The sequence below is a fragment of the Eptatretus burgeri genome, chromosome 13, assembly GCF_056783735.1.
Source record: "Eptatretus burgeri isolate ZD-2024b chromosome 13, Ebu_testis_v1, whole genome shotgun sequence".
Classification (NCBI taxonomy): domain Eukaryota; kingdom Metazoa; phylum Chordata; class Myxini; order Myxiniformes; family Myxinidae; genus Eptatretus; species Eptatretus burgeri.
Window position 1 is genome coordinate 18586622 of NC_140973.1, and position 26401 is coordinate 18613022.

The 26401-nt window shown below is 45.6% G+C and overlaps 1 protein-coding gene across 6 annotated transcripts in view; it reads left to right on the plus strand.

The window, feature by feature from the left end:
• The window catches only part of LOC147013973 (sodium channel protein type 1 subunit alpha-like), a 263021-nt gene that overhangs the window by 217091 nt on the left and 19529 nt on the right, over positions 1-26401 (plus strand). For all 6 annotated transcript variants that reach the window (XM_085851455.1, XM_085851453.1, XM_085851450.1 and 3 more), the window contains 5 exons: positions 8898-9071; positions 11580-11702; positions 24092-24370; positions 24818-24871; positions 26212-26349. In XM_085851455.1, coding sequence (XP_085707581.1) covers positions 8898-9071; positions 11580-11702; positions 24092-24370; positions 24818-24871; positions 26212-26349 — 768 coding nt within the window. The remainder of the gene's footprint in view (positions 1-8897; positions 9072-11579; positions 11703-24091; positions 24371-24817; positions 24872-26211; positions 26350-26401) is intronic.

Genomic DNA, 26401 nt, shown 5'->3' on the forward strand with positions numbered 1-26401 from the left:
CCATGGCTGTTTCTCCTCCGGAAAGGGGGCCACGGGCCCCCTCTCCGAATCCTTCTGTTTCACAAAAACATCTTCTCCACAACTACCTGAGCGAATCGGACCAAATTTGGTGCCATGTATCAGGACAGTAAGATCTTTGGGTTGTGCTCCCTATCCGAATCTACCCATTTAAAGGGGGTAAAAATGTTGCTCTTCATGACCAGACCACTTCAAGAAGGGGGGCCATGCCTCTCCCCTTAATCGCTCATCTTCACCCCACCTGTTGGGGAAATAACCGTTAGTCCCCCACAGGGCTATTTTTCATTGTGCTGTAATGCAGCAGTTTTCTCTTTTTCAATATATTGTTGCGGATTTCGCGCCCGCCGGCGTGCGACGGCCACGTAACTCGAATCGCGGCACGTCGCCCACCGGACGGACAATCCAGTCGTGACCCTCTCGGACTAACGCCGGGAACCAGTCACGGGTGGACCTTTCGGTCTCACCGCGATCGAGCCAATCAGCCCCCGCGTGGGATAGGGTTGCTCGCCAAATTCGAACTACCTAAGTACCCACGCGGAGGGTAGACCGGGCGATCGCACCTCGCCGCAGGTCGACTTCGGACACGGGCCACTTAAGCGACCCGTTCCGTACTATCAGAATAACCGAGCGGTGTTATCGTCGACCTCGACGGTTCGATTAATTATCGGGCGTATTCAGCCCACTACCAACCCTTTACGTGAAGCAAGATGGGGGTTCAATGGAGGAAAAGACGAAGCGAAGCGGGAGAACAGTTCAACAATAAAGCACATTTATTCTCGGCACACGGGAAGCACACAAATACAATTCCACCAAATGCACACAAAAAAGAAAACACAATTCCATTTACACAAAAAGCAAACATAAAAGTGAAAACACAGTGCAGAGCTAATACCGACTACCGAGCACACGGCAACACTTATACAATTCTACTTCACAGACGGCGCCGACAACACATACCCAAAACCAAGGAAAAGAAATACCCTCAAGAATGAGGTAGGCCTGGGGCCGAGACCTGGTCGGGCCTACCCGTCTGGTGATGAGACGCGGAGCGGCGATGGCCCCGCAACCCGCGGGCCTCGTGGACAGTGCCTGGCAGGGGGTGGGAACGGGGCCCCCTTGGTCGCACTATCTCAGCGCGGGGGGAAACAGGAGGGGGGGTTGCTGATGCTCGGGGTATAGAGGATCTTTATTATGTGCGACGAGCGTCTCCACCTCGGCCAGGTCGCGCTGCCGGCCTCCCTCGGGCGCGCAGCTCCTTGCACGACGCGAGCACCCTTCGTCCGACTCGCCGCCTCTCCACAGCTCGTCCCCTCCGTTCCGACTCTCCTTCGCCTCGTTCCGACCTTTACGACTCCCTTCTTCCTCGTTCCGACTTCTTACTACCTCGTTCCGACTTTTACTACTCTTTTGAATGACGAACACCGTCCTTTTATCCCCCCGTCACTTCGCCTTTGACCCCCTCCCTTTGACCTTTCAACTCGCTCCCCATTGGCCCGAGAAAAAGTGGGCGTGAAGGCTTTTTGATCCACAAATTTGCATATATCGATCGCCCTGGGGCCGGGCCAATTCGCCCCTCGCTCACCGATTGGACGGCAAAAAGTGGGCGTGTGTCGTTTTCGATCCGTTTTTGAAGCAGAAAATCCGTGATTTTGTACACGCTGTTCAACGTGCGCCCTACACGAGTCCAGCATCGGTGCCCATGAGTGGCGCGAGATGACGGTGATGCGATGGTGGCGAGTTGTGACGGTAAAGGTCGTGGCGGTTGTGGTGAAGCGGTGGTTGTGGTCGGTGGTTGATGTTGTGGTTGTGATCATGGCGGTTGGTCCAAAATAAAGATAGTAAAAGAAAAACGGCTATCCTGAAGAGTCGCAGCTCGTATAAATGACATGTATTCCCACTAGACAACGGGTTTGGGCCTAACTACACATGCACTTACCGAGATACCTCACCTAAGGGACCTGAATGGTGGTTTGCGAATCTGGTAACCACAACACTACCCCCTTCCCTTTTTACAGACTCGTCCCGAGTCGTCAAATTTTCGTGTGCCATCATGTGTAGTTTTCCCCTAGTACATTTTACCTACGGATCCCTGAGTGCGACATTCATGGTATTCGTGTCCCCAAAATAAATAACCTAAGGGCTGCGTAACTATCTAAACAAACTCACTCACACGGACGACTTAAATAAAATTGCCGGCGCTAAGACAAACATGCCGGGGGCGCACTCATATGTACAGTACATCTTACCTTAACTTACAAATCTTACACTAAACCATGGCCCAGGATCATTGAACTCTGCAAAAGAAAGCAGTTAGCAGGGAGCCAGGCTGCCCACATGCAGTCTCTGACTCAACCAATGCAGGTGACAGGGAACGTGGCTGGCTGCTCACACGCAGTCCAAGGCCTTCCTTTTTGAACTGAACGCAGTGAACCACAACGGTGCATGGGCTGCACAAACGCAGTCTCCGTGCCAGCTCAAGTGGCACACGCAATGAGCACAACGAATGGATGAATGAACACAAACACGGTGCACGGGCCGCCACTGCAGGCCCGTGTTGTAGCTGCCAACAGGGCAGTTCTTGCAGCTTGCAAACTGTTGCCTTGATCCTGGCGCACATGGAAATGAACAGGGGGGGCAAAGCAAAAATTGAACGGGGCTGGTTAACATGGGCAGTGGGCATGGCATGGCAAAGGCAGCAGGCAAACACAGCCCGCAGAAGAAGGCCGCTGCAGGCAAACACAGCCCGCAGATGAACTGGCCGGCACAGGCCTTGAAGAAAACAGCCAGCAGATGAACTGGCCGGTACAGGCCTTGCAGCACAACAACAGCTGCCGATGAAGTTAGCCGGCCTTTGCCGTTCAGTGGAGGTTGGTGGAGGGAGTGCGGTGGTGCTGGCCACTTGGAAGGCGGGCTCGGACCTACCTCCCTGTCTCCCTCCCAACCTATCGCCTTTGCCTGTCACTGTACATACCCACTCCCTTAATTTGTGAAAAACCAATTTAGCCCCCACTTATTTTTTTGTTGTTTTTATTTTTACTCCCCCACTATAAATCGTCCCCTAACCCCCTTTATCGTCCTTGTTCGGCTAACCTATCCTGTCACCTAGCCTACTCCCAACCCCTACGTTCCCTTCCCGGAGGGGAATAAGGGAGAGCTAGCGTCCTGTGTCGAGGCCCAACGAAGCCTCAGAATGGCCTCCCCAGAGTTCGGCGATCTTAACACCAAGTGGGTCCAGCGGCCCACAACGACAGCGAGGGGATGGATGGTGCGGAGGGGTACATCTCCTAATCTACCCTAACCATTTAACTGTTAAACTACCCCGGGGCTTTCAACAAGCGCCTCTCGCTTAAACTAATGGTTCTAACAACCCAGATTCCCGTCGCCTGTGTTGGTGTCCTCACAATTTCGGGCCTCGCCCCCCAATTTTCGCTCCGTGCCCTCACACGGTCTCCTGGCTGGGACACGTGGCTCTCTCTGGCAGGCACGACCCTCTGCCGAATCTCCCGCTATGGCACCCCCGGGCACTACACTGCCTCCGAGCCTACCAGCTCCCTAACACCGGGGAGTGCCCCCCATGGCACCTCCCCTGAAACGCACACGTGGCAGGCCGGCCTCCCGGGCCCCTTTCCGAGGGTCACCCGTGCCCACTGCACTGCCCACGCGGCTAATGGCGCCCCGGGCCCCCGCACCAAGCAGGCGCACCCGTGCCCACTACTCTATCCCGGCCCCCCATGGGCCCATGGCCTACCGCGGCCGACTAGCCTGGTGCCCGGGGTACCCACTCAGCGATACTCACCTTTCGCAGCCACGCTCCCAAGCCCGTCAACAGGGCTCCTGCACCCCTCCAAATGGGTCTCGAGCCTACTTTCCCACCAACAGCAAAACGACCTCCATTTTTCAATTTGACTAACCCAGCTAACTCACTTTACTCTGACCCCGGGGTCCCTTGGGCGGGAGTCACTCCTCCCCCCAATCACTCATCGCACCATGCATTCCCCATTCGCTCCATTCACACAGACCCGCTGGCCTCACTCACTCATCATGTCTTCACCTCATAACTCTTCAATACACACACCGCTGAACTCTGCCATCCTTCTAACTACATCCCCTAACTAACTCGTGCTCCCACGTCGTCCCTTAAACTATAGCACGTTCCATTTAACACTACGTAGCTAAACTACGTCAACTCTACACATCCAAAGTCTGTCTCTGTCTCCTAACTCAAAAAATTCATTTTATTTCCCAACCTAAATCTGGCTACAATCCCTCTAACTAATCCATTCCACGGACTCCATGAGGACTTACCCCTGCCCCATGAAGTCGGTCTAGCTAAGCTAACCCTTCCCCCTAACTAGTTTCCATCCTGTGCCCAGGATAAGGAGGTCTTTCACCCCTTGCCCAGGAATCCTGTACACCCGAAAGTGAGGCTTGTTTTTCCCTTTTTTTTTTTTTCATGCCCAGCACCTGCGCGGCAACTCAGAGCTCGCGCACTTTGCACCTGCCCGTGACGTCATGCAGCTGCACGTGTTCCTCGTCCCTCCTTGGACGGGACCATCCGGCAGAGATACCCCTCCTGCCGGATTCCAACCCCACGTGCAGCCATGACGTCACCGTGCGCAAAAAAAAAACACAAGCCCCACGTCTCGAGGGGTTTCCCACGCGAACACATGTGCTTTGCCCGTTGGAGCTGAACACACACGATCGCGTGGAGAACCCGTCCGGTCCAAATCCATTTACCTGCCTAAACTTTGTCCGTCCGCGGGATCGGCAAATCCACCGCGTGCGTTTCCGGACCGGGACTTCACTCTCGCAAGCGAGCACGTGGCGGTCTCGTGCGTTGCACAGCACGAACCGCGTGCTCACTGCTGGGTGAACCCGGCACGGTCCTCGAAACAACTACAGCCGCTACTCGGCTTTCTCTCCTCTGTCGCCGTCTCCGTCGCCATTCCACACACGCATACCTGCGTGTCACGACGCACACAGTCCACTCAATCACATTCACACGGGGAGACGCGGCTGCGTGCTCCCGCATGCCAACCGACATCTCCCTCTCATACCGCTCTCTCACACACACGGTCTCCCTGGCACCCAGCGACCTTGCACACGGCCGTTCACTCACGCGTGCCTCACTACTCACACAAACCATACTACTCACACGTGGTGCTCCATTCACTCGCGCGGGGGCACTCACCCGCGGTGCCTCGCCCACACACGCGAGGGCACTCAACCGCTGTGCCTCATCCACACACCGTGCCTCACTCATACACGCGGGGGCACTCACCCGCGGTACCTCACTCATACACACGGCGACACTCACACCTTGCACCACACACACAGGGACAACCACACTGGGGATTCGTGTCCCCACAAGGGTCTCCGGGGCCTCCATACCCCCCAAGCTCTCCGTGCACCTGTCCACAGCACTCGTCCCCTCAACCTCGCAAAGCACGACCGAACTCACCTGGTCGTGACTCGCCTCAAGGGGGCATACTCCCTCCCCTCGTTCCTGGAGGAGGTCATCCAGCTGCTCGCACCGGGTCCCCACACGCTCCGCGAGCTCACCCCCATTGTCCTCCACTACCTCCGTGTGTGTGTGCGCGTCACTTACCCCGTCTTCATCGTGTTTATTGGTCTCTGCTTCTTTCTGGCGTCTTTCCCTTATCTTTATGTAGGTCAACCTTGCTTTCTCTTTAAGTCGCTCCCGTCCTTCCCTGTTTTTCACTCCTTGCTCTTTCACGATCTCCGCGTACCTCATCCTTGCTTTCCGTATTAATTGTTCTTTTCTCTCCCTCCCAATTACTTTCACCTCGTCTCTTGTCTCCCGAATTATTTTCTTACCCGCCTCCACCGCGGGCCTGTCAGCCGTTGCACCCCCTTCCAGCTCGTTTGTTCCGACACGTGGAGTCGCCATTTTAAGTTCCCTGCTCACGGCCTTCATGCCCGCCTGCAGGCATCGGCCCATGTTCTGCGTCTCACCCCGTAGTTCTTTCATTTCTTCCTTCATGTTTGTTTCCATTCCGTTCATTTGTTGTGTATTCGCATCCATCTTTTCGTTCATTTGTTGTGTATTCGCATCCATCGTCGTTTTCACTTCATTCATTTGCTTGTTCATGTCTTTCATTTCGTTTTTCATTTCATTTGTATTTGTATCCATCTTTTCTGTCATTGCCGCCAGCATGGCGCATAGCTGGGCCATGTCGGATGCACTCAGCTGAGCCGTTTCGGCAAGGGTTGGGGAAGGGTTTTGGTGGAGAGGGGGGGGGGAGGTGTCATACACTGCGGCCGCTGCCGCACCCATTCGGGCTCTGGGTTCAGTTGGGCGAGTCCGTGTTCCTGCACAATCAACATTTCCTGCTCGGGGATTCCATCCTGGACCATGGATTCTACATTACTACACATATACATTTCTAATACCCCCGGCTCCCGCTCGCCTTGAGACGCCATCTTGCTTCTCGTGAAGGGTTAATTTCGCTCGCTCGTAATTTGGAGGGAATCGGGGGTCGCTTCTCTCACCCCTGGACCGATTCCCGTAAATTTAGCCGGAGACAGGAGAGCCCGTTGTCCCGTTCTCCGATACCAGTGCCGTAAGGAGGGCGATGAATTTGTATCCCACTCCTGACACCAGTGTTGCGGATTTCGCGCCCGCCGGCGTGCGACGGCCACGTAACTCGAATCGCGGCACGTCGCCCACCGGACGGACAATCCAGTCGTGACCCTCTCGGACTAACGCCGGGAACCAGTCACGGGTGGACCTTTCGGTCTCACCGCGATCGAGCCAATCAGCCCCCGCGTGGGATAGGGTTGCTCGCCAAATTCGAACTACCTAAGTACCCACGCGGAGGGTAGACCGGGCGATCGCACCTCGCCGCAGGTCGACTTCGGACACGGGCCACTTAAGCGACCCGTTCCGTACTATCAGAATAACCGAGCGGTGTTATCGTCGACCTCGACGGTTCGATTAATTATCGGGCGTATTCAGCCCACTACCAACCCTTTACGTGAAGCAAGATGGGGGTTCAATGGAGGAAAAGACGAAGCGAAGCGGGAGAACAGTTCAACAATAAAGCACATTTATTCTCGGCACACGGGAAGCACACAAATACAATTCCACCAAATGCACACAAAAAGAAAACACAATTCCATTTACACAAAAAGCAAACATAAAAGTGAAAACACAGTGCAGAGCTAATACCGACTACCGAGCACACGGCAACACTTATACAATTCTACTTCACAGACGGCGCCGACAACACATACCCAAAACCAAGGAAAAGAAATACCCTCAAGAATGAGGTAGGCCTGGGGCCGAGACCTGGTCGGGCCTACCCGTCTGGTGATGAGACGCGGAGCGGCGATGGCCCCGCAACCCGCGGGCCTCGTGGACAGTGCCTGGCAGGGGGTGGGAACGGGGCCCGTTGGTCGCACTATCTCAGCGCGGGGGGAAACAGGAGGGGGGGTTGCTGATGCTCGGGGTATAGAGGATCTTTATTATGTGCGACGAGCGTCTCCACCTCGGCCAGGTCGCGCTGCCGGCCTCCCTCGGGCGCGCAGCTCCTTGCACGACGCGAGCACCCTTCGTCCGACTCGCCGCCTCTCCACAGCTCGTCCCCTCCGTTCCGACTCTCCTTCGCCTCGTTCCGACCTTTACGACTCCCTTCTTCCTCGTTCCGACTTCTTACTACCTCGTTCCGACTTTTACTACTCTTTTGAATGACGAACACCGTCCTTTTATCCCCCCGTCACTTCGCCTTTGACCCCCTCCCTTTGACCTTTCAACTCGCTCCCCATTGGCCCGAGAAAAAGTGGGCGTGAAGGCTTTTTGATCCACAAATTTGCATATATCGATCGCCCTGGGGGCGGGGCCAATTCGCCCCTCGCTCACCGATTGGACGGCAAAAAGTGGGCGTGTGTCGTTTTCGATCCGTTTTTGAAGCAGAAAATCCGTGATTTTGTACACGCTGTTCAACGTGCGCCCTACACGAGTCCAGCATCGGTGCCCATGAGTGGCGCGAGATGACGGTGATGCGATGGTGGCGAGTTGTGACGGTAAAGGTCGTGGCGGTTGTGGTGAAGCGGTGGTTGTGGTCGGTGGTTGATGTTGTGGTTGTGATCATGGCGGTTGGTCCAAAATAAAGATAGTAAAAGAAAAACGGCTATCCTGAAGAGTCGCAGCTCGTATAAATGACATGTATTCCCACTAGACAACGGGTTTGGGCCTAACTACACATGCACTTACCGAGATACCTCACCTAAGGGACCTGAATGGTGGTTTGCGAATCTGGTAACCACAACAATATTGTGGATGTGGTTACAGGGGAATTCTACTATATAGTATTAAATATGGCAATTCTCCATACATGTATGTATGCATGTATGTATGTATGTATGTGCATGTCGACCACATTTGCATACTTGTTGGAAGTATCCCAGATTGGGTCATGGACACAACCCCAATAACCCATCGCAGGGGGGGGGGGGCTTGCTAATGCTTCCAAAGTAAGTGGGTGTTTCTAGCGATTTGAATGCAAATTCTGCGACATTCATCTTCGTCATTCTTGCGTATTTTTTTTCTCCAGCCTTTACTCCATTCAGTTATATTTAGTTCACTTTGTCCTGTTAAAAAAATACAATTTAAATTACTCAATTATTGTTTTTAATTTTGCATCCAAAAAATCCCAGTTAAAATAAATTTTCATTGAGACATATACATGTCTGAAAAGGATGTGGAATTTATCGACTCAGCCTAATGAGAAGCTACTATATTTGATGTATGTTAATTTTTGTTTGTTTTGTCAGTATTTTTTATCTCAAAATATTTGCATTCTTGTATTTGTCTTTGTACATGTTTTTTTGTTGTTGTTTTTTAAAATCTTTGTCAGGCTTTTGAAGACATCTACATCGAACGGCGCAAGACGATTCGCACAGTACTTGAATTTTCAGACAAGGTTTTCTCATACATCTTCATCATTGAGATGTTGTTGAAATGGGTGGCCTATGGATTTCAGACGTATTTCACCAACGCCTGGTGCTGGCTCGATTTCTTCATTGTTGATGTGAGTTTGTTTCATACTTGTGGTGACAGAAACTTAAAAAAAACATATTTTGTTCCTTTTTTTAAATGGGAATGGGAATATATGTATGTACTTTGCACACATGCTGTTCCAAGAAGAATTTTTATATCCTCAGTGGATGGGAAATTTTTTTGGATAAATTATACAAGGAATGTGGACACAGAAGGAGGCCATTTGGCCCATAATTCCTGTGCTTTATCCAAACCCCATGAATTTAATCAATCAACTTATTTACTTATGGAGGAAATCGACAAGAAGAGACTGATGTTTCGGGTGTTAACCGTTTGTCGGAGCAAAAAAAACCTTTTTGCCTCGACAAAGGATTAACGCCCCAAATGTTGGCCTCTCCTGCTTCCCACGACAGTTACCATACCTCAATCAACTTCCTGTTGATTTCATCCATTGTTCTAACTGTCCACCAAGCACAAATGCATATCAAAACTAGCCTTCACCAGCATGATAAATTCTTCATTCTAAAGCTTATTTACTTAATTTCACTGCAGAATGAGGGATATGTTTATTTAACTCACAAAAATAAGTTGCTTTTCATAATTCCATTTCGCAATTCCACAAATATATAAATGTGTTCGACAAGAACCATTGGCATGTGCCTCGACTTCAATATTTACCTCTATCCCATAACCTCTTTCTTGATCAGTCACTATTCAGAGGGCAACACATTTTAGTTCAGAAGTTTTCATGAGCAGTTAATTTTGCTCCTGTGAAGTAGAAATCCCAATTTGAATAACATTTGTTTTTACCACAATGTACAGAACTTTATGGGATTACTTGTAATACTTGTGAGCTTCACCCCTCTTCTTCTTTACACCTTAATGCTAAATAATACTGTTTTTGGTTACATTAACATTGGTTTACAAAAAACACAGGGGCTGTCTTAGTCATGTTAATGCTATCTATATATACTGTATATAGTGAAGCAATTGTATGTAAAGGGCTGTTAGCTCCCGAACCCTAATAGCTCGGTATGTATGTATGTCCGCTCTATATCCATTGGTTGGACAGCTGGCCTGATGCCACCAACAATTTTGACCTGAAAAAAAACATACGTCCACCATTTTAATAAGCTTAAGACATCTTCGGAAGTGTCATATTCACAATCACCATACCCTCCCTATAAGTTTACCGTTCAGTATAAAACAACCGAAGTGACTGTTAAAAGGATCATCAAATATTGAAAGGTTGGAGCCGGTAGGCGTCATGGGCCCTGTGAAGGTGACTGTGCATATAGGCTTCAGGCCTCTGGTGTCAGCCTATGGGCCAGTGCAATTGGAATTATCTGAGCGATATAACCATGATTTATTATATACCAGCAGAGTATCCATCCTATGGGCAATCTTGTTCCAAGCATGCAACACGTTCTTCTGATGGACATCCTTGTTTGGGCGGTGTAGAGGCAACTGACAGATCTGTATAGGCAAAAAAAAGAAAAAAAGGAGCGGGTTACATGCATGAAGCAAAAACATACCTACTGCTTATAATTCAAAACACCTCACTGCACTAGAAAACATGGGGACAGGGAATGCTGTACTATCAGACCTTGCTATTCTCCGATTCGCTATTTGCGGACCCCCCATGTTCGCGGTTTATAAAATGCAACCTGCTTCGACATTCACGGCTCTGTGCTTCACATAGTCATGGTTTGTTTGGTTTTTTTTAATGCTTTTTTGTGGGTGTATTTGCAGTTTTCTTGCATTTTTGCGTTTTTTTATTTATTTATTTATTTTTTGCGTGCGTATTCACAGTTTTTCACAGGATTTTTGATTGTCCCTCATAAATCACGAACCGCCAGAAACCTACCCTCCCCCCCCCCCCCGATTCCATTTAAACAATGCCCCTCTATTCATGGATTCACTATTCGTGGCATTTTTCAGGAATATATCCCCCACAAATAGCAGGGTCCGAAAATACTGTAAAGGGTGGAGACTTGTTATTCCCTCCTGCACCTGGAGATGGTGCTGCATGATGCACATTTACTTCGAGAATTTACGTTCCCTCCCTACCCCCTCACCCCCTAAGACCATCGGCAAAGATAAACACATGCCCCTATACATTAATTGGGGTCATGCTGATCCAATGTAGCAAGTCTGGATGTAATCAGTCCAGAACTGTAGGAAGAGTAGCGAGACAAACAAACACACACACAAACACACACCCAAACACCGGCCCTCAAATTATAGTAAGGATGCTCATAAACAGTATACATGTTTTTTGCTTCATGTACGTAACTCGGGTTATTTTAATTTTCGGGACCAATCAAGGCAGCATCTGTTGTCTATACACTGCTCAAATAAAGTGATGTTTCATAAGAACGTGTTACACTCTTGGAACAAGATCGCCCATAGGGCGGGTGGGTACTCTGCTCATACTTTTAATGGTATTTACCTTGGTAGTACATGTTCTTTGTACACAATACAATTAACACCTTTCTCTCCCTCTTCCCAACCTCTTTAATCCCTGCTCATTTTGCAGGTTTCCATAATCAGCCTCATAGCCAATGCCTTGGGCTACTCTGACATAGGAGCCATTAAATCCCTCAGGACTCTGAGGGCATTGAGGCCTCTGCGCGCCCTGTCACGGTTTGAGGGGATGCGGGTAAGGGGCAGGCAGGGCACGTGGCACGCTGCATGGCACCGCTGTTAGCGGCCGGCATGCCCAAAAGGTCAACCATCCATCCCACGAGGCTACTGGCAGCAGCTCTGCGGTCTGTAAGCACCCACCGTTTCCTCCCTGGTGCTCGCCACCACTTTTCATCCCTGCTGTCTCCTCCAGCCAACATCGAGTCTCTCACTGTCTCCACAACCACATGTGCTTGGTGTCTCTCTTGCCCTTCCATCTGGTCATCCCATTCAGTATGCTTTTCCACTTTTCCCCCAAATTTTTACCTTTCGTTCTCAACCACATTTCCGAGAACTTCTCCCACGGAGGATATTCGTAAATTGTGTGGCCATTTTGTTTGGCCTTTACCTGCACTTTGGCACTATTCAAAGCTCTTTTTGGAGGACTCCAATGCTATTTTTTTTAATGCAGGTATTGAGGTTTATGGAAGAGTAGAATGATATTGGACTTGGGGCCAAGGGGTCAATTTGGAAGTTCTGTTTACTCCGAAAGGTATACAGATGCAATAACGAGATATCTTCAGGAAGGATCCAGTCAAACTACTTTTGCCTGGTTGTAGAATTCCAAGTATGTGCACAGCTAAGTAAGGATGTATATTCGAACGAAAATAAAACGATGATGTTTTATTCACATATTTTATCAAACAAATCAATGATTACACAAGTAATTAGGAAGGAAAGTTGTACACATTATATACCAAAATATTCCTCATGAAACTACAAATTATCATTTATAAGTCTTTATTGATGAAAAAGACAATTTCCAGACCAATGGCAGCTTTATAACAACTTTTTTTTTAAGTATCCCTCAACTTTGGCATGCATTGAGTGATAATAATCACAAATATTTTCAGATATTATGCTTCAGTGAACTTGGTGAATATGTCAAAAATTTCCCACATTATCATACAATTTGTACAGAGAAAACAGTGTATGTATGAAGCAGTTATTGCCTTGACTCGAGGAGTATATTTAACCATACCCCCTAATTTATCACTTGTCTGTCGAACACAGAAAACATCATTTTTCATCATAAATGGTATACCACAGACGACAATGCTAATATTTATGCAAAGTAATTTAGCCAACTCATTTTCAGAAAGTCTTCTTCTTTAATGGCCACAATTATTCCCATGTTCTTGTGGGGTTGGGCTGTTTGAAGCCTGGCCCATGTCTTTCATGAACCAGCTGGCCAGGCCTGACGCTCAACTAAGGTTATGGCAGGAATTTGAAAATTGGCCTTCGTGAAGGGATTTTCAGAATCATGAATTGCCTACTCTTCGCGAAATAATTTTCAGAAACAGTTACAGACAAAAAGCTTACATTAGCTGTTTGATTATCTGATTTAATCTGGCATGAGAACCAAAACAAATGCTGTTGTGATTATACATTTATCATGAACCATCCTCTACAAATGATAACTGTTCCAATACAAAAGTGAAAAAAATACACATGGAGTACGTGAGCCAGATAGCCAATTTTGGCCCATCGGTATCAAGCTTTATTGGTATTTTCAGTTAGTTATATATATGTAGCTTTAACCAATTACAGTCAAAATCAAGATTGCCGCCATGTAATTTGACCTGCTGTGTCCCATTTTTTGAACTGCATATGTCATTAATTTTTCAGTGGATTTTCCTCGAAAACAAATCTCATTTAACTCAGAAAAGTAATTATAATCTCTTTTATTTCTTAAATTTTTTTTGAAAATCGTCCTTGTTTTTGAGATAATTTGAAATATTAATTTTATTTTTTATTTTTGAATTTATCATTATTTTTCTAAAATATCAATATGTTTGTTGAAATACATTTTATGCCATAAAAAGTGAGTGCAATGGTTTTCAAATTCCATTGGCAGGTAAAATATGCTTTTAAAACCCAAAATATGATACTGTACTAATAATGTCTTCAATATGGCTCCAAAATCTCCAAAATTTGCTGTCTTGCTCATGAACAAATTACTCAAGTTTTCATTCACGAATACAGTTATACTTGAATACATTAAAATGAATATTATCAAGTGTACCTCATCCTTACCTATTGAGTTTGTGTCAAAGTCATTCACGCAGAGAACTGTCACCTTCATCTGAACTTTTATCATCGTGTCCGTGTTCATGTAATGAAGCATCATCATCATCATCATGATCATGATCATTTCTCATTTTTTCACATTGACAGTACATTCACAGGTTGGTATCACACAGCTCCGCTTACATTTACATCTTTGATTGACAACTGTTGATAGACATTAAACACCACATCAACCCCAACACTTCCCTCAGATGCTCATAGTACTTTAGAGAAGATTTGGTCTGCCAGTTCCTTGAAGGTTAGGTTGTCTCCATTCATCTTAATCTGTATCAGACCCATACCATCAATGATATAAGCAGATGGACGAGGAATGTCTTCAGCAGGATATGCATTGATCTCGAGCTTTCTGGCAAGTGCCACTTTGTTGGTCTTCCTCGGAGTACCTAAATAATTTGCTCATGCCCAGGGAGCTGGTCTGAGGGGATGCTCCAGCATAATTTTCATATCTAATTTCCTACTGGAGGCAATGAGCAGCATATGACTAAACAACTTATGGTCACTCTTCAGAACTATCTCCCTGTTAGATTATTTCTTCATCATGCTTCTCTTCATGTTTTCAAAGTTTTTCAAGTTCATCATTGGTAGTCAATTGAAAAAGTATTCCTTGGCTGACTCTAACTGACTTTCTTGGAACTCTTTAAACTCACTATCACCTTTCTTTTGTGCTTCAAGCAAATCTCAGTAAACATCTGGTGGGCCAGTGGCTCCAGTGGAGATGTTGACCAACTCCAATGGCTCATACCAAATGGGGGTGTCCATTTTTGTTTCCTAAGTCCCACCAGCGACTGTACAGCCTTTTCATCTTTGTGTATTCGTGAAGCAGTCAGATCAGGGTGACTCATTCCACAACAACTTAAGTCTATCATCTTTCTCAGTTGATCCATACATGCACTCCGGTACTCAGTGGTGATGTACTGCACCTCAATAGCTCACTGCACCTGGATTAAGACTGAATCCCTTTGTACCACCTGCAGTCTGTATCCTTGTTTATAGTCTCTTCCACAGTTTGATTAACAGGTATCTTGCTGAATCGGTTGTCATCACTCTTCTGGACAGAAAAGCCACCCTGCAGTATGTGTTGATGGACCTGTGGATGTGTTTGAGGCAATCTGGCCAGCTGGCAGTAGTAATAGACTTGTCGATACCCCACATAGTTCTGCTTATTGTAGGCAAAACACCAAGGTATCATGGCTTTTATAGACAAAAGATGGAAGAGCCAGTTACCCTCTCAAGATGTACATATCAATCCAAGTAGAATCTCTACCATGTCAATGAATGACAACCAGAAGGCGGCCAATTATCCGTGACTGGAGTGGAGGTATTCCAGGCACTCAGTGAAGCATAGCAGTGTGTGAGAGACCAATAAGTTCTCTAACACAGTATCAAAATTGTCTCTACACACATCAATTTGTGGGTACCTGATGGCGTTGATCATTTGTGTCAGATGACAGACATAATGGTGGTGACGTTCCTCGAGCCACATCATAAATCCTTCCCATGCTAATCTCAATAGGGCTTCATATACTAGCTGACACAGGCGAACACCTCTGTTATACATCCGTCCTCCAAGCACCGTCACCACGGATCCTTCAGCAGCAATACTGGATTCAACAGCCAAGTCGCACAAACCAGCCAAGCTAAAACACTTTCCAGTGATGGAGATCAGGTTACATATAGTGTGAAACGCACCCATTCGTAGAACAATCTGCTTGTACACATCATGGTGCTTCCATGCTCTCTCAGCTGCTTGGGCGTACAGTGCCTGCTCAAAGACACAGATGATCTCTTCAACATCTCGGGCTTTTTTGATCTTGAGAACCTGGTTGAGTATCTCATCGACAGTTGACAAGTGTGTCGTGAGAGCATTGATGGTAGGTAGATACCCGACATTGTCCTTCTTGACTCTTACATTGTCAAGTGTCATCATATTCAAGCCAGTCCATGAACTAACAGATTGCTCTGAAGTATCTACCATCCTTACCAAGGATCAGATTAGTGGTCTGTGTGCCATGCCTTCTTGATTCAAAGTCTAATGGCTCTGGTGTGGCGAATAGTGGACCTTGTCTCATACTAGCATTGTACTCTGTGATTTCCATGTACAATGGATTGATGCTCCTTTTCTTCTTTGGTAACACCTCAGATTTGGTGGGAGGTGCTTGAACTGTGTGTACCTGTGGCTGTATTAGGATGCAATTGACTCTGTGTGAAGTACAGCCACCACTGAGGGTCTTTTCTAGCCGGTCGATGTTCTCAAAGGCCAGGGTTGTGGGAATGCGTGGATGACTAGTGGAAGGTAGAAGAACACCTTTGTCAGCTTCAGTCTTCTGTTTCTGCAGGCAGAGTGCAGTGTCCATTTCCTCCAGCTTTGAATAAGAGAAACCATGGCTAAGTCGATTCAGGATCTTGATGATTTCCACATTCCTTGTCAAAGATTTCACTCCCCATGGTAACAGAATGTGCTTAATCTGTATTATTGAGTCGCCACTTGCAACATACTGTAGTCACAGTCCTGCCCCAATGAATGTGACCGTCTTTGCATTTTTAGAGTTTTTTTTCCTTCTTATCACCACCGAAGAGAATGTTCAGAAAGTTCACCAATGAATGTGGAAGATCAATGTACTTTACATCAAGTCAATCTGGTTGTGGTGGCCAAGACTTCTTCCCCATACTCTTGATCGTGCCTTGTATATGTAGAGCTGAATGTATCACGTTGTTCAATATCATCCATGAAATTTGCCATCTCGATCTTGTCTTTCATTTTCATGTTCTCAGTCACAACTGTCTGCACGGATATGTTGTTGGGATGGACCACATGTGCCACATTATTACCACAGACGAAATGTAGCACCTGCTTCAACTCTACCTCCAGTTTTTGACTTAGATGCTTCTTGGTTTGAGATTTTACTTGATCACTTGTATCGCCAACTGTGGATAATAACTCTTATCAGTTTATCTGTCAATTCAGTCATTTTTATAGCCTTATGATGTACGAAGAGTTTTCCCGATTTGCTCAAACAATAGCTGATGAGCATGCTGTTCAGCTTCTTGGTATGTGCTACATAATCATTATCTGGTTCAGGTGTTGTGGATGTTACTGACTCTTCTCTTGTGTAGTTCTGATAGGAAGATGTATGGTACTATGCCTCTGAAGTGAGTAATTCTCTTGATGTGATTGCTAGTATTCTTTCATCCAGTTTGGCCGAGCCTGCTTGACGTATCCTCTCATCCGAGCAGAATTATTGGGACTGATACAATGGCTCCTTTGATTTGGATCTTTTGGCATACTTATCCTTGTTGCAGAAAATGCATATCTGTTCCTGTAAACATGATGAACTTGGTACAGGTTCTCTGGTGGGCTCTCTTGGTTCTGTGCTAGTGGATGATAGTTGTTCATCTCTCGATAATATTTGAAGAGTTTTCTTGTGAGTAAATGTTGTACGACAGTTCCTGTGATAATACAGCTTGTCATCATATTCTTCTTGTTGTAGGTCTAGAATGGGATGGAAGTTATGGATGCTGGCTGCTTTCTGCAAAGATTGCTGTGACTGTTTTTCTTTCGGTTTGGTCAGTTCAGAAATGGGCAAATGCTGATAACATATGATACATGGTCACTTCTCTACCTCCTCCCTGCGAGGGCATTTCTTTGGTTTATTTGGTGTACTTGGATCCATCTTCATATTCAACTGCTCATGGCCTGCAAATAGAAAACATCAAAATTATGAATTTGACTTGAAGACATTTGCAGAATATGCGGTCCATACTGGAATTGGGCAACACTCTCAGCTGATTTGTTTTATAATGTCTCCACTTGGTGAACTTGGTGAAATAATCTACACATACGATGACACATTTAAACCCTTCAGGTTATTCGGTCAGACTGCATAGATCTACTCCAATCTGAGCCCATGGTTCAGGGGTACAGGGATGCTGTGAGGGATCAGGTTCAGCCTTATCAAATCTTGTGTTAGCCTTCTGGCAATGAAGACAGCTTTTTATGTATGATTTAATATCGCCCCTTACGCCAGACCACAAATATCGGAAAGGCAAAACAAACGAATTCTGATCGTTGTTTCGACCTCCTCTCTTCCCCCACTGTTTCTCGAAAGACACCCACCAACAATAAATTTATTTGAGGGGGGGGGCAAGTGGGCTATTGATTACATTTTTACAGTAAATTGAAACTTGATTTTAGTTTACATGCAATTAGGAGAAATTAAGAAGTCTCCCGAAACAAAGCAGTATGTCTAAAAACCTGATGATTATGGAGCACGTACCTCTCCAAAAAATTTCCGAGTGTCTTATCTTGTCCAACATGTCTGCCAATTGTCTGCTTCAGTGCTCTGACCACTCCCCTGGTGGCATGCTTGGACTATACACCCTCATTCTTGTTTATCACTGATGACACAGACTATCACCTCTTCATTGCTCATCCTTGGAAGGAATAACATTATTTCTTGAATTAGTAATTCCGTGTCAAATGGACCGAATATTGGCACCATTCGAATCCCCTTGGTCCAATGATGCATGGAAAATATTAGATTTTGGATTGGATGAAAAGGGGAAGGGGTGGAGGCGGAAAACTGGAAGGAATCTCGGGGGAGGGGGAATGAGGGGGAGGAGCGTAAAGGCGGGAGAGTGGCAGGAGGGGTAGAGGTGGGAGGGTTGCAACGACATGTAATTGAATATAAATTGTTACGCACCTGTGGATCGAGTGCTTGGAGTATAACTGTTCATCTATAATGCAAGAATTCGCCGCTTTGCCCCTGAAGTTTGGTTTTGCATCCACTATCGTTTTTTAGAGTCAGGATATTTTCCAGTTAACAAACATATAAAAATGCTGCCAAAACCTGGAGCGTTCAGCCCTTGTAGTCGTCCCATCTTTGCTTTCAAGAATTGAATGTCTCTTTTCCGGTCTTCATCCCTTCTTGTCTTATCATCCTTTTCCTGTAGTCTTCAAGGGTTAAAACTGGTTATTGTATGATTGGGTATTCTACTTTCATCCATCTGATTCTTTAAAATTAACTCACAATTTTGACATTTTAAAGGGGACTTTATATCTGTTACACTGCTGTGAGGATCGGCTATAGAAACGGGACATATTAAGATATTACAACAATAGATTATGTCCGTACTTGTTGCATATCAACTAAACAGCGAGATGAAATAAATGACTGCATTATCCGAATCGATTCATCAGATCTTCTCAACAAAAGCACTGAATGATATACTAACAGGAAGCTCACCATGCATGTGTTATATCTAGGGTCGTGTATAGAAAGCATGTATATTGTTTTCAATTATCACTATTATTTCAAAGTAAAGTTGTAGTAAATATAAGCATAAAATAACATGTTTTCAACCTGATATGAGTGTTTTGAAAATAGGTTGAAAACACTCCAGAGTGTTTTGAACCAGGGAGTGTTTTGAATGTGTTACACCGGCCCGTGGGCAGGATCCAGAGGCAGTAGCCATTCTTGGTGGCTGCCAATAGATGCAGTTTTCCGCCCATGAACTCCTCTTGTGCTGTGCCACACATTACGGTGCATTGCATAATGCATATGTTTTCCGTGGTTTATTTGCATATGTTTACTTGCAGCTATTAAAAGCAAAGCTGGAACTACCCACCACTGCGGATCTGGTTGATCATCTCATGGACACCGTTACACCGACCTTAGTTATTTTGACACCACCAACAAATCATGTCGCACGGCTACAATCTGAAAAATGACAGACTTTAAAAAGCTGGTCCTGGAGCTCCATGCTGGGTAAAGCCAGTCGTGTCCTTCTTCATGTACCCCATTGTAGGGGAAGAGGTACCACGTGACCTTCAATGTTAGTGCTCGTACCGGCCACAGGGAAACGACAAGGCCCACAACTAATGGCGACGAGTTCACCTGCACCATGCGTCAGTCACCATCTCTTCCCTGTAGATCATACTATATGACTTCCTTTTTGTTGTGGATATAAGGGCAGAGGTGAGCATTGTGCCGCTGAATGGAAAAATCGACAGAAATTTAATTTTATTATTATTATTATTATTTTTTGTATACCATGTTGAGGCTGTTGTTAGAGCTAATACACAGAACAAATAACAAGGTAGGAGACGAGGGGTGGGAAAAGGAAGCACAGAATAGTGCCAAAACCCCGAGGCTGGTGAAACTGCCACAATCAAGAATCACTGCTCACCTTCACTCTTTCATTCCTATTTTTCCCCACCTCTGGAACAAACTCCCACATTCTCTTCAATCCTACTCCTCCCTCCATCCATCCATTGGGACCATACTCTTGGCAGATTGTTGGTGCTGCCTAAGCAGTCTCCTTGGCTATTGGGTGCAATCCTGGACGGGTCGCCACTCCGATACAGGGATACCAGCAAGCTGGCACTCATTTTGCTGACCTCAGAAGGATGACAGGCAGAGGCAACCCCACCTGGTATTAATTCAACGGCCAAGGGGGATTTGAACTCAGGATCCTGGGATCCCAAGCCCACCACCCGAACCATTAAGCAAACACCAAGCATACTCCTCCCTCCAGGTATTCAAAACAGCTGTTCACCACCATCTCTTATCTTCCCCCATCCAAAATCTTGATCTTTTCTACCCCCGTTAATCCACCCTAAACCCACCTTCAAATTCCCTGTTTTCCTTCCTGAAAGTCCCTGGAGTACCCTCTTATTTACCCACCCCATCCATCTTATTTATGTAGCCTGCCCCATCCCTCTCCCTTCCACAGATCTCCTATTGTCTCTGCTCCCCACTATTTTGTGCTTCCTTCTCCTACCCCTCTTGTCTCCTGCCTTGTTATATGTTCTGTTTGTTAGCTCTTACACGAGCCTCAACATGGTATACAAAAATAAATAAATATATAAACGTTCAGCGTTTTCTTGATCAAGTGTTCCGGGGATTACACTTCTGCTACATGTCGATATATATGATATAATCGCCAGCTCAACTGAAGAAGAACATCAGAAACACCTACAGCTCCTCTTCACCCATTTGCAGAACTTTGGCATCATCATCAATCCCAGAAAGTGCATTTTCAGCATTCCAGAGTTTAATTTCTTTTGCTCAGTGTCAACCGCTCAGGCATCCATCCACTCAAAGAGAAAGTGCAGATTATTCAGTATTTCCCGTTGCCTTCATCTCAACACAAACTGTGAGAGTTTTTGGGCCTCATCAACTTTTACCAGCGATTTATTCCAAACGCAGCCATGACACTGCATCCGCGAAAGGAGTGACTTACAAATGGGAAGCACCGTGAAGTGGTCTGATGATCAGAACCAACCTTGTCAGCTTTCCAAACCATCAAAAGTGCACTTGCCAATGCCTCCTGATTCATCCAAAAACAGAGGTGCTGACATGCTTGATTGTAGATGCATCTGAGGTCACAGTAGGTGCGGCACTTCACCAGTTCATCGAAGCCGACTGGCGTCCACTGGCCTTTTTCTCGAAAATTCTGAAACCAACAGAGCGCAAGTACAGCGCCTTCAATCAGGAATTACTTGCTGGATACCTCGCCATCAAGCATTCCCGCCACTTGCTAGAGGCCAGACAATTTTATGTCCTGACTGACCACAAACCTTTAACTTTCACTCTGTTCACCCATTCGTACTCTCACTCTCCTCGTACACTTCGCCAACTCAGTTGTATCTCACAGTTCACCACCGACATCCTGCACATCAAAAGAATTGTAAACTCGACTTATGTTCTCTTATATATTGAGGTATTGGCATTTTCTTCCATCAGAACACTGGCCATCAATTTTAATGCACTTGTTGCAGCACAACGGGAGGATACGGAGCTCCACCTCGTACAGTCTGCAGCCGGTTTGCTTACATTTCACAAAGTACCACTTCAATGGAAAAATACCACTCCCATGTTTGATACATCAACAAAAGATTCACACCCTTTTGTTTGAGTTTGAGCAACCCAGCGACTCATCACCAAATGCTACGTTTGGCCACGCATCAACGCCAATGTCCCTTTGGGCCAAGCAATGTCTTCATTGTCAACGTTCCAAGATCCAACGTCATCCTGTCGCACCACTCAATAGCTTTTCAACACCAGTTAGGCATTTCGATAGGATCCATGTCGATTTCATCAGTCCCCTACCACCTTAAAATGCACACCGTTATTTACTGACTTGTGTTAACCGCTTCACCTATTGGCTATAGGCTACACCAATAGTTGACATCACCGCACCCACTAGAGCCTTTTGTCCACACCTGGATCGCACGTTTTGGTGTTCCATCAACCATCACTGCAGATCGTGGTAGCCAGTTTGAATTGGCTCTATTCCGTGCTATGACTAAACTCAACTCATGGGTACCGACCGTGTATGAATCACCGCTGATCATCCAACAGCGAATGGTATGATGGAGCGTTTCCACCACCAACTCAAGTCTTCCCTGAAAGCGCATGGGAACTCCATGCAGTGGACGGATGTCATATCTATGGTCCTGCTTGGTACGCAAGCTGCTCTAAAAGATGACCTGAGATGCTCCACTGCAGAGCTAGTGTATGGTGCACTGTCTCATCTCCCAGGATAATTATTCTCAGTGCCTAATGGCACCTTAACGATGCCACCAACTATGCCAGCCAATGTCGTGCAGCCATGCAGGGCCTCCGGATGACACCAACACGTACGCCCTCGCCACGCCCAGTTTTTATTCCCCAGGAATTTTCTACGTGCACCCACGTATTCGTATGCTGTGACTCTGTCCAGAAACCCTTACAGCAACCAAATAACGAACCTTACAAAGTTCTACAATGCTCTGAGAAAACTTCATCCTCAATTTAATGGTGGTCTTGAAACAGTCTCCATAGATCGCTTGGAGCCAGCTTTTCTTGACGCAGCACCTTAGCTGACTCTCTCACTGACCAGCGGGTCGACACCTATGACAACAATACCCTTACCATTGTATACAACTTGTTCTGGGCATCATGTACACTTCCTAGCACGATATTTATGAGAATGCATTTTGCTGTTGACCATTTATCTTTGCTGTGATTTTTATTTTTACAAGCACAGTCAACATCTCTTATTCCACAACATTATGTATTTTGTTTGTACCCTCCATTCAATTAACACACTGGGAGGGGGAGTACTGTGGTGGCATCATTTTGCCTTTAATTTTATAACATTTAAATATGTTTGAGTTCCAGTTTATTGAGGGATTGAACTGGAAAAGGGACAAGTGGGTTTACCAGTGGCGGTTTGAATAAAGAGTATTGAGTCGGAATCCGAACATCTCGGACATCTTCCACGGTGTGTGTGTGCGTGTGTACGTGCGTGCGTGCATGTCACACACATTAATTGCCCAGGCATCTAGATATTGAATTTCTCGTCCATAGTCTGTCACTTATCTGTTTGAGATATATTCAATTGCTGAGTAAAGAAATCGTAATTTCTACCATTGTAAATATTTATGGAGTTAATTTGGCTCCACTGGGTAGATTGATGTACAAGAGGCCCACATTTTATCAAAGATTGGAAGCTGCAGCACAGAGTGCTTTATCCATGAGTGTTCAAAGCAATTTTATTTGCTCCTTCCCTTGACAGAATTGGTGAAGCCAAAATGCATGGCCATGTTAGCGATTCGTTAATCTGTACACCTCTCCGATACATGTGTCCTTAAAACTCTGAATGAGAAGTGAGGAGGTGAAGAGGAGTGAAAGGGGTTGAGGGGGAATAAGGTGGTGGGCTGCTGGTTTGGGCATGGCCAGCATGGCTCGGACTGTGACTGAGTCTGCGGGAAAGATTGCACAGTGCACTGGGGTTTGGCTGTTTGTGTTTGCCACTGGCATATGGCCTGGTATGGTCCAAGTCGTACTGTAGCTGCCTTGAGCTTCCATGGCAACACAAACTATTGCATGTGAGCTTACGCCTGGGCGTCCATCCGTGCCATCGTGACAGAGCATCGCCCCAGCTTGCTTTGCTTGACACTACATTCTGGCTTGGGGTGTCATAATCTTTTTTCTAGTCTGTGCTTGTTTGCATCATGGTAAAACTTTCTTTACAAATTGCTTCATAAATTTTTTTCTGGCATTTGATGAAAAGTCTGATTTACCTTTGTTCTAGTCATTAATACATAATATATACTGTTCTTTAAAGCAAAGATTGATTCATAAAATGGATTATTTCTCTTATTTTAGTGAATCTTCACTGGATGTGCTTTGTATCCTTCTACTCCCCTCTTCTTTCCCCCTTTCCCTCTTCCCTCCCTCAATATATTTCCCCTCACATCCCCCATCCCATTCTGCGTTTCTTGTCAAGGTCGTGGTAAATGCTCTGGTGGGTGCAATCCCCTCCATCATGAACGTACTACTTGTTTGCCTCATCTTCTGGCTAATCTTCAGCATCATGGGCGTTAACATGTTTGCCGGGAAGTACTATAAATGTGTAAACACCACGAGTGAAAAGATGTTCCTCCTACACGAAGTGGAAAACATAACGGGATGTGGACTCATCAACGACACAAACGAAGCTCGCTGGATGAATGTCAAGATTAACTTCGACAATGTCGGCACTGGATACCTGGCCTTACTTCAAGTGGTAAGAAGTCTGAACCAAATGGCATGCCTTGTACATGCATATGAAATAACTTTGCTATTTGGAATAGTAGCAATTGGAAAAAAAGAAAGAAATGCAGACACTTCATGATTCTTCTTGGAAAACCCATTTTACCCATTAACCTTATGGCATTAAGTCAAATTCTCTTTATACATCGCGACTATCTCTTTATGACCTGTGTAAATGTGCGATGGCTAACCTCTCTTCCATGTACGCACAATGTTAGCACAAGCTTCGAACCACCCCATCCTCTTACCCCTGTGCATATGTAATAAATAATAGTCTTATCCCTCTTTTCAGCTGATTTAAGCATACCCTTCTCCATATTCATTGGAAATGTAATTTGAAAAAATTAAAACAATTCATTCACTGTCCATCAGTTGTTTGTAGGTAATACTGTTTTTTTTTTAATGTTGTCTTTGTTTAAAGGCCACATTTAAAGGATGGATGGAAATTATGTATGCTGCAGTGGATTCCCGAGGTGTAAGTATCATGGAGCATTCTGCACAGTGCATAAACTTTAAAATTATGAGTTTGTTATAGTTTTAACAATTTTTATTTATTGTGCTGCTGTGGATAGCTGCTTTGCAAAATTTGGGTGTTAATTGACAGTTGAAGTGTTTGGTGGTACTTTATAATCCATTTTGAAAGGCATGTTGTGTTGGGGCTGCAGAGATATCCAATAATATACAAGCCCTTGGAAGTCATATTCATTATGTAGCTGCAGTAGGAAGGTACAAAATTGAGATGACAATGGAGGGTGGAGAAGAGCTTGGGGATATATGAGAGGCAGTTATGAGAGATAGCAGGAAAGACTGGAGGGATATGGGGCATATTGGGTGGAGGTGGAGGGGAGTTAGGATGGCTCTGTGAACTTGTAACATCAAAATATTTTCTAATTGAGTTCATTTTTTGCACAATAGTTATTTTTACAAATAGAATGAGATTGTATATTTATTTGTACTTGCGTTCACAATTGAATATTGGCCAAAACTAAAGTCAGAGTTTGATGCAGAAGTAGTGGTAGCCAACCTCGTGGTGGGCCCCAATGAAGAGGGGATAACTCTTCAAAATATTTTTTAATGACACAGATGTGACACTTTCATCACATAAAACCTTTATGATGTGAAGGAATAACTCACAGGGTCATTTAGATATCAGCCAAGTAACACTATAGTTCATAAAGCCTTTCAACGTTGTGGCCAATGGACATTATTGTGTAGCTTGGTGTAACGAAGGGTTATTCTGACACCTCAAAGTATGGGAACAGTTTGTAGAGCAACAAATCATGGGTGAACGTTGTTCAAGCTTCATGGTAGGGTGGTGGGATGAGTTTGAAAGCCAAATGCGAGTTTGACAGTAACCACAAAATCCAAAATAACTCAGAGATGCACTAAATGAGGCAAAATGAAGGATCTCACCTCAGGTCAGGTATGGGAGCATGTGCCAGAACAGCGCGTCGCTGCGTCCACTTTCCGCCGGTACTCCAGGGGCCTCCATCCTCTCACCTCCATCCTCTCAAAAACTGACAGCAAATGTTAGATTAAGTGTCTAGAATGCGACTATAGCACAGGGAGTGCTATAATCACAGCCTTAACCCAAATAATCTGTTAAGGGATAAAAGGACTGAGACTTTTCATCTTCAATCCTCAATCCTAGATCCTTAAAGGCCCGAAATGGTATTTGCGAGCCACACAACCCTTTTTTTTAACATGTTGTTCCAAAAATTGTTTGTGCCATGGCTTTTGCTGCCACAGTTTATCACATATTACATTATACCTTAATCATGTGACATTAATAATACGATGTGTTGTTTCATTCAGGTGGGCTTGCAACCAGAATATGAGAGGAGTTGGTATATGTACATATACTTTGTCATCTTCATTATCTTTGGTTCATTTTTCACTCTGAACCTGTTTATTGGTGTGATCATTGACAACTTCAACCAACAGAAGAAAAAGATAAGCCTGAGCATATTCACCTTCCTTTTATTTGCTTAATTAATTAATTATC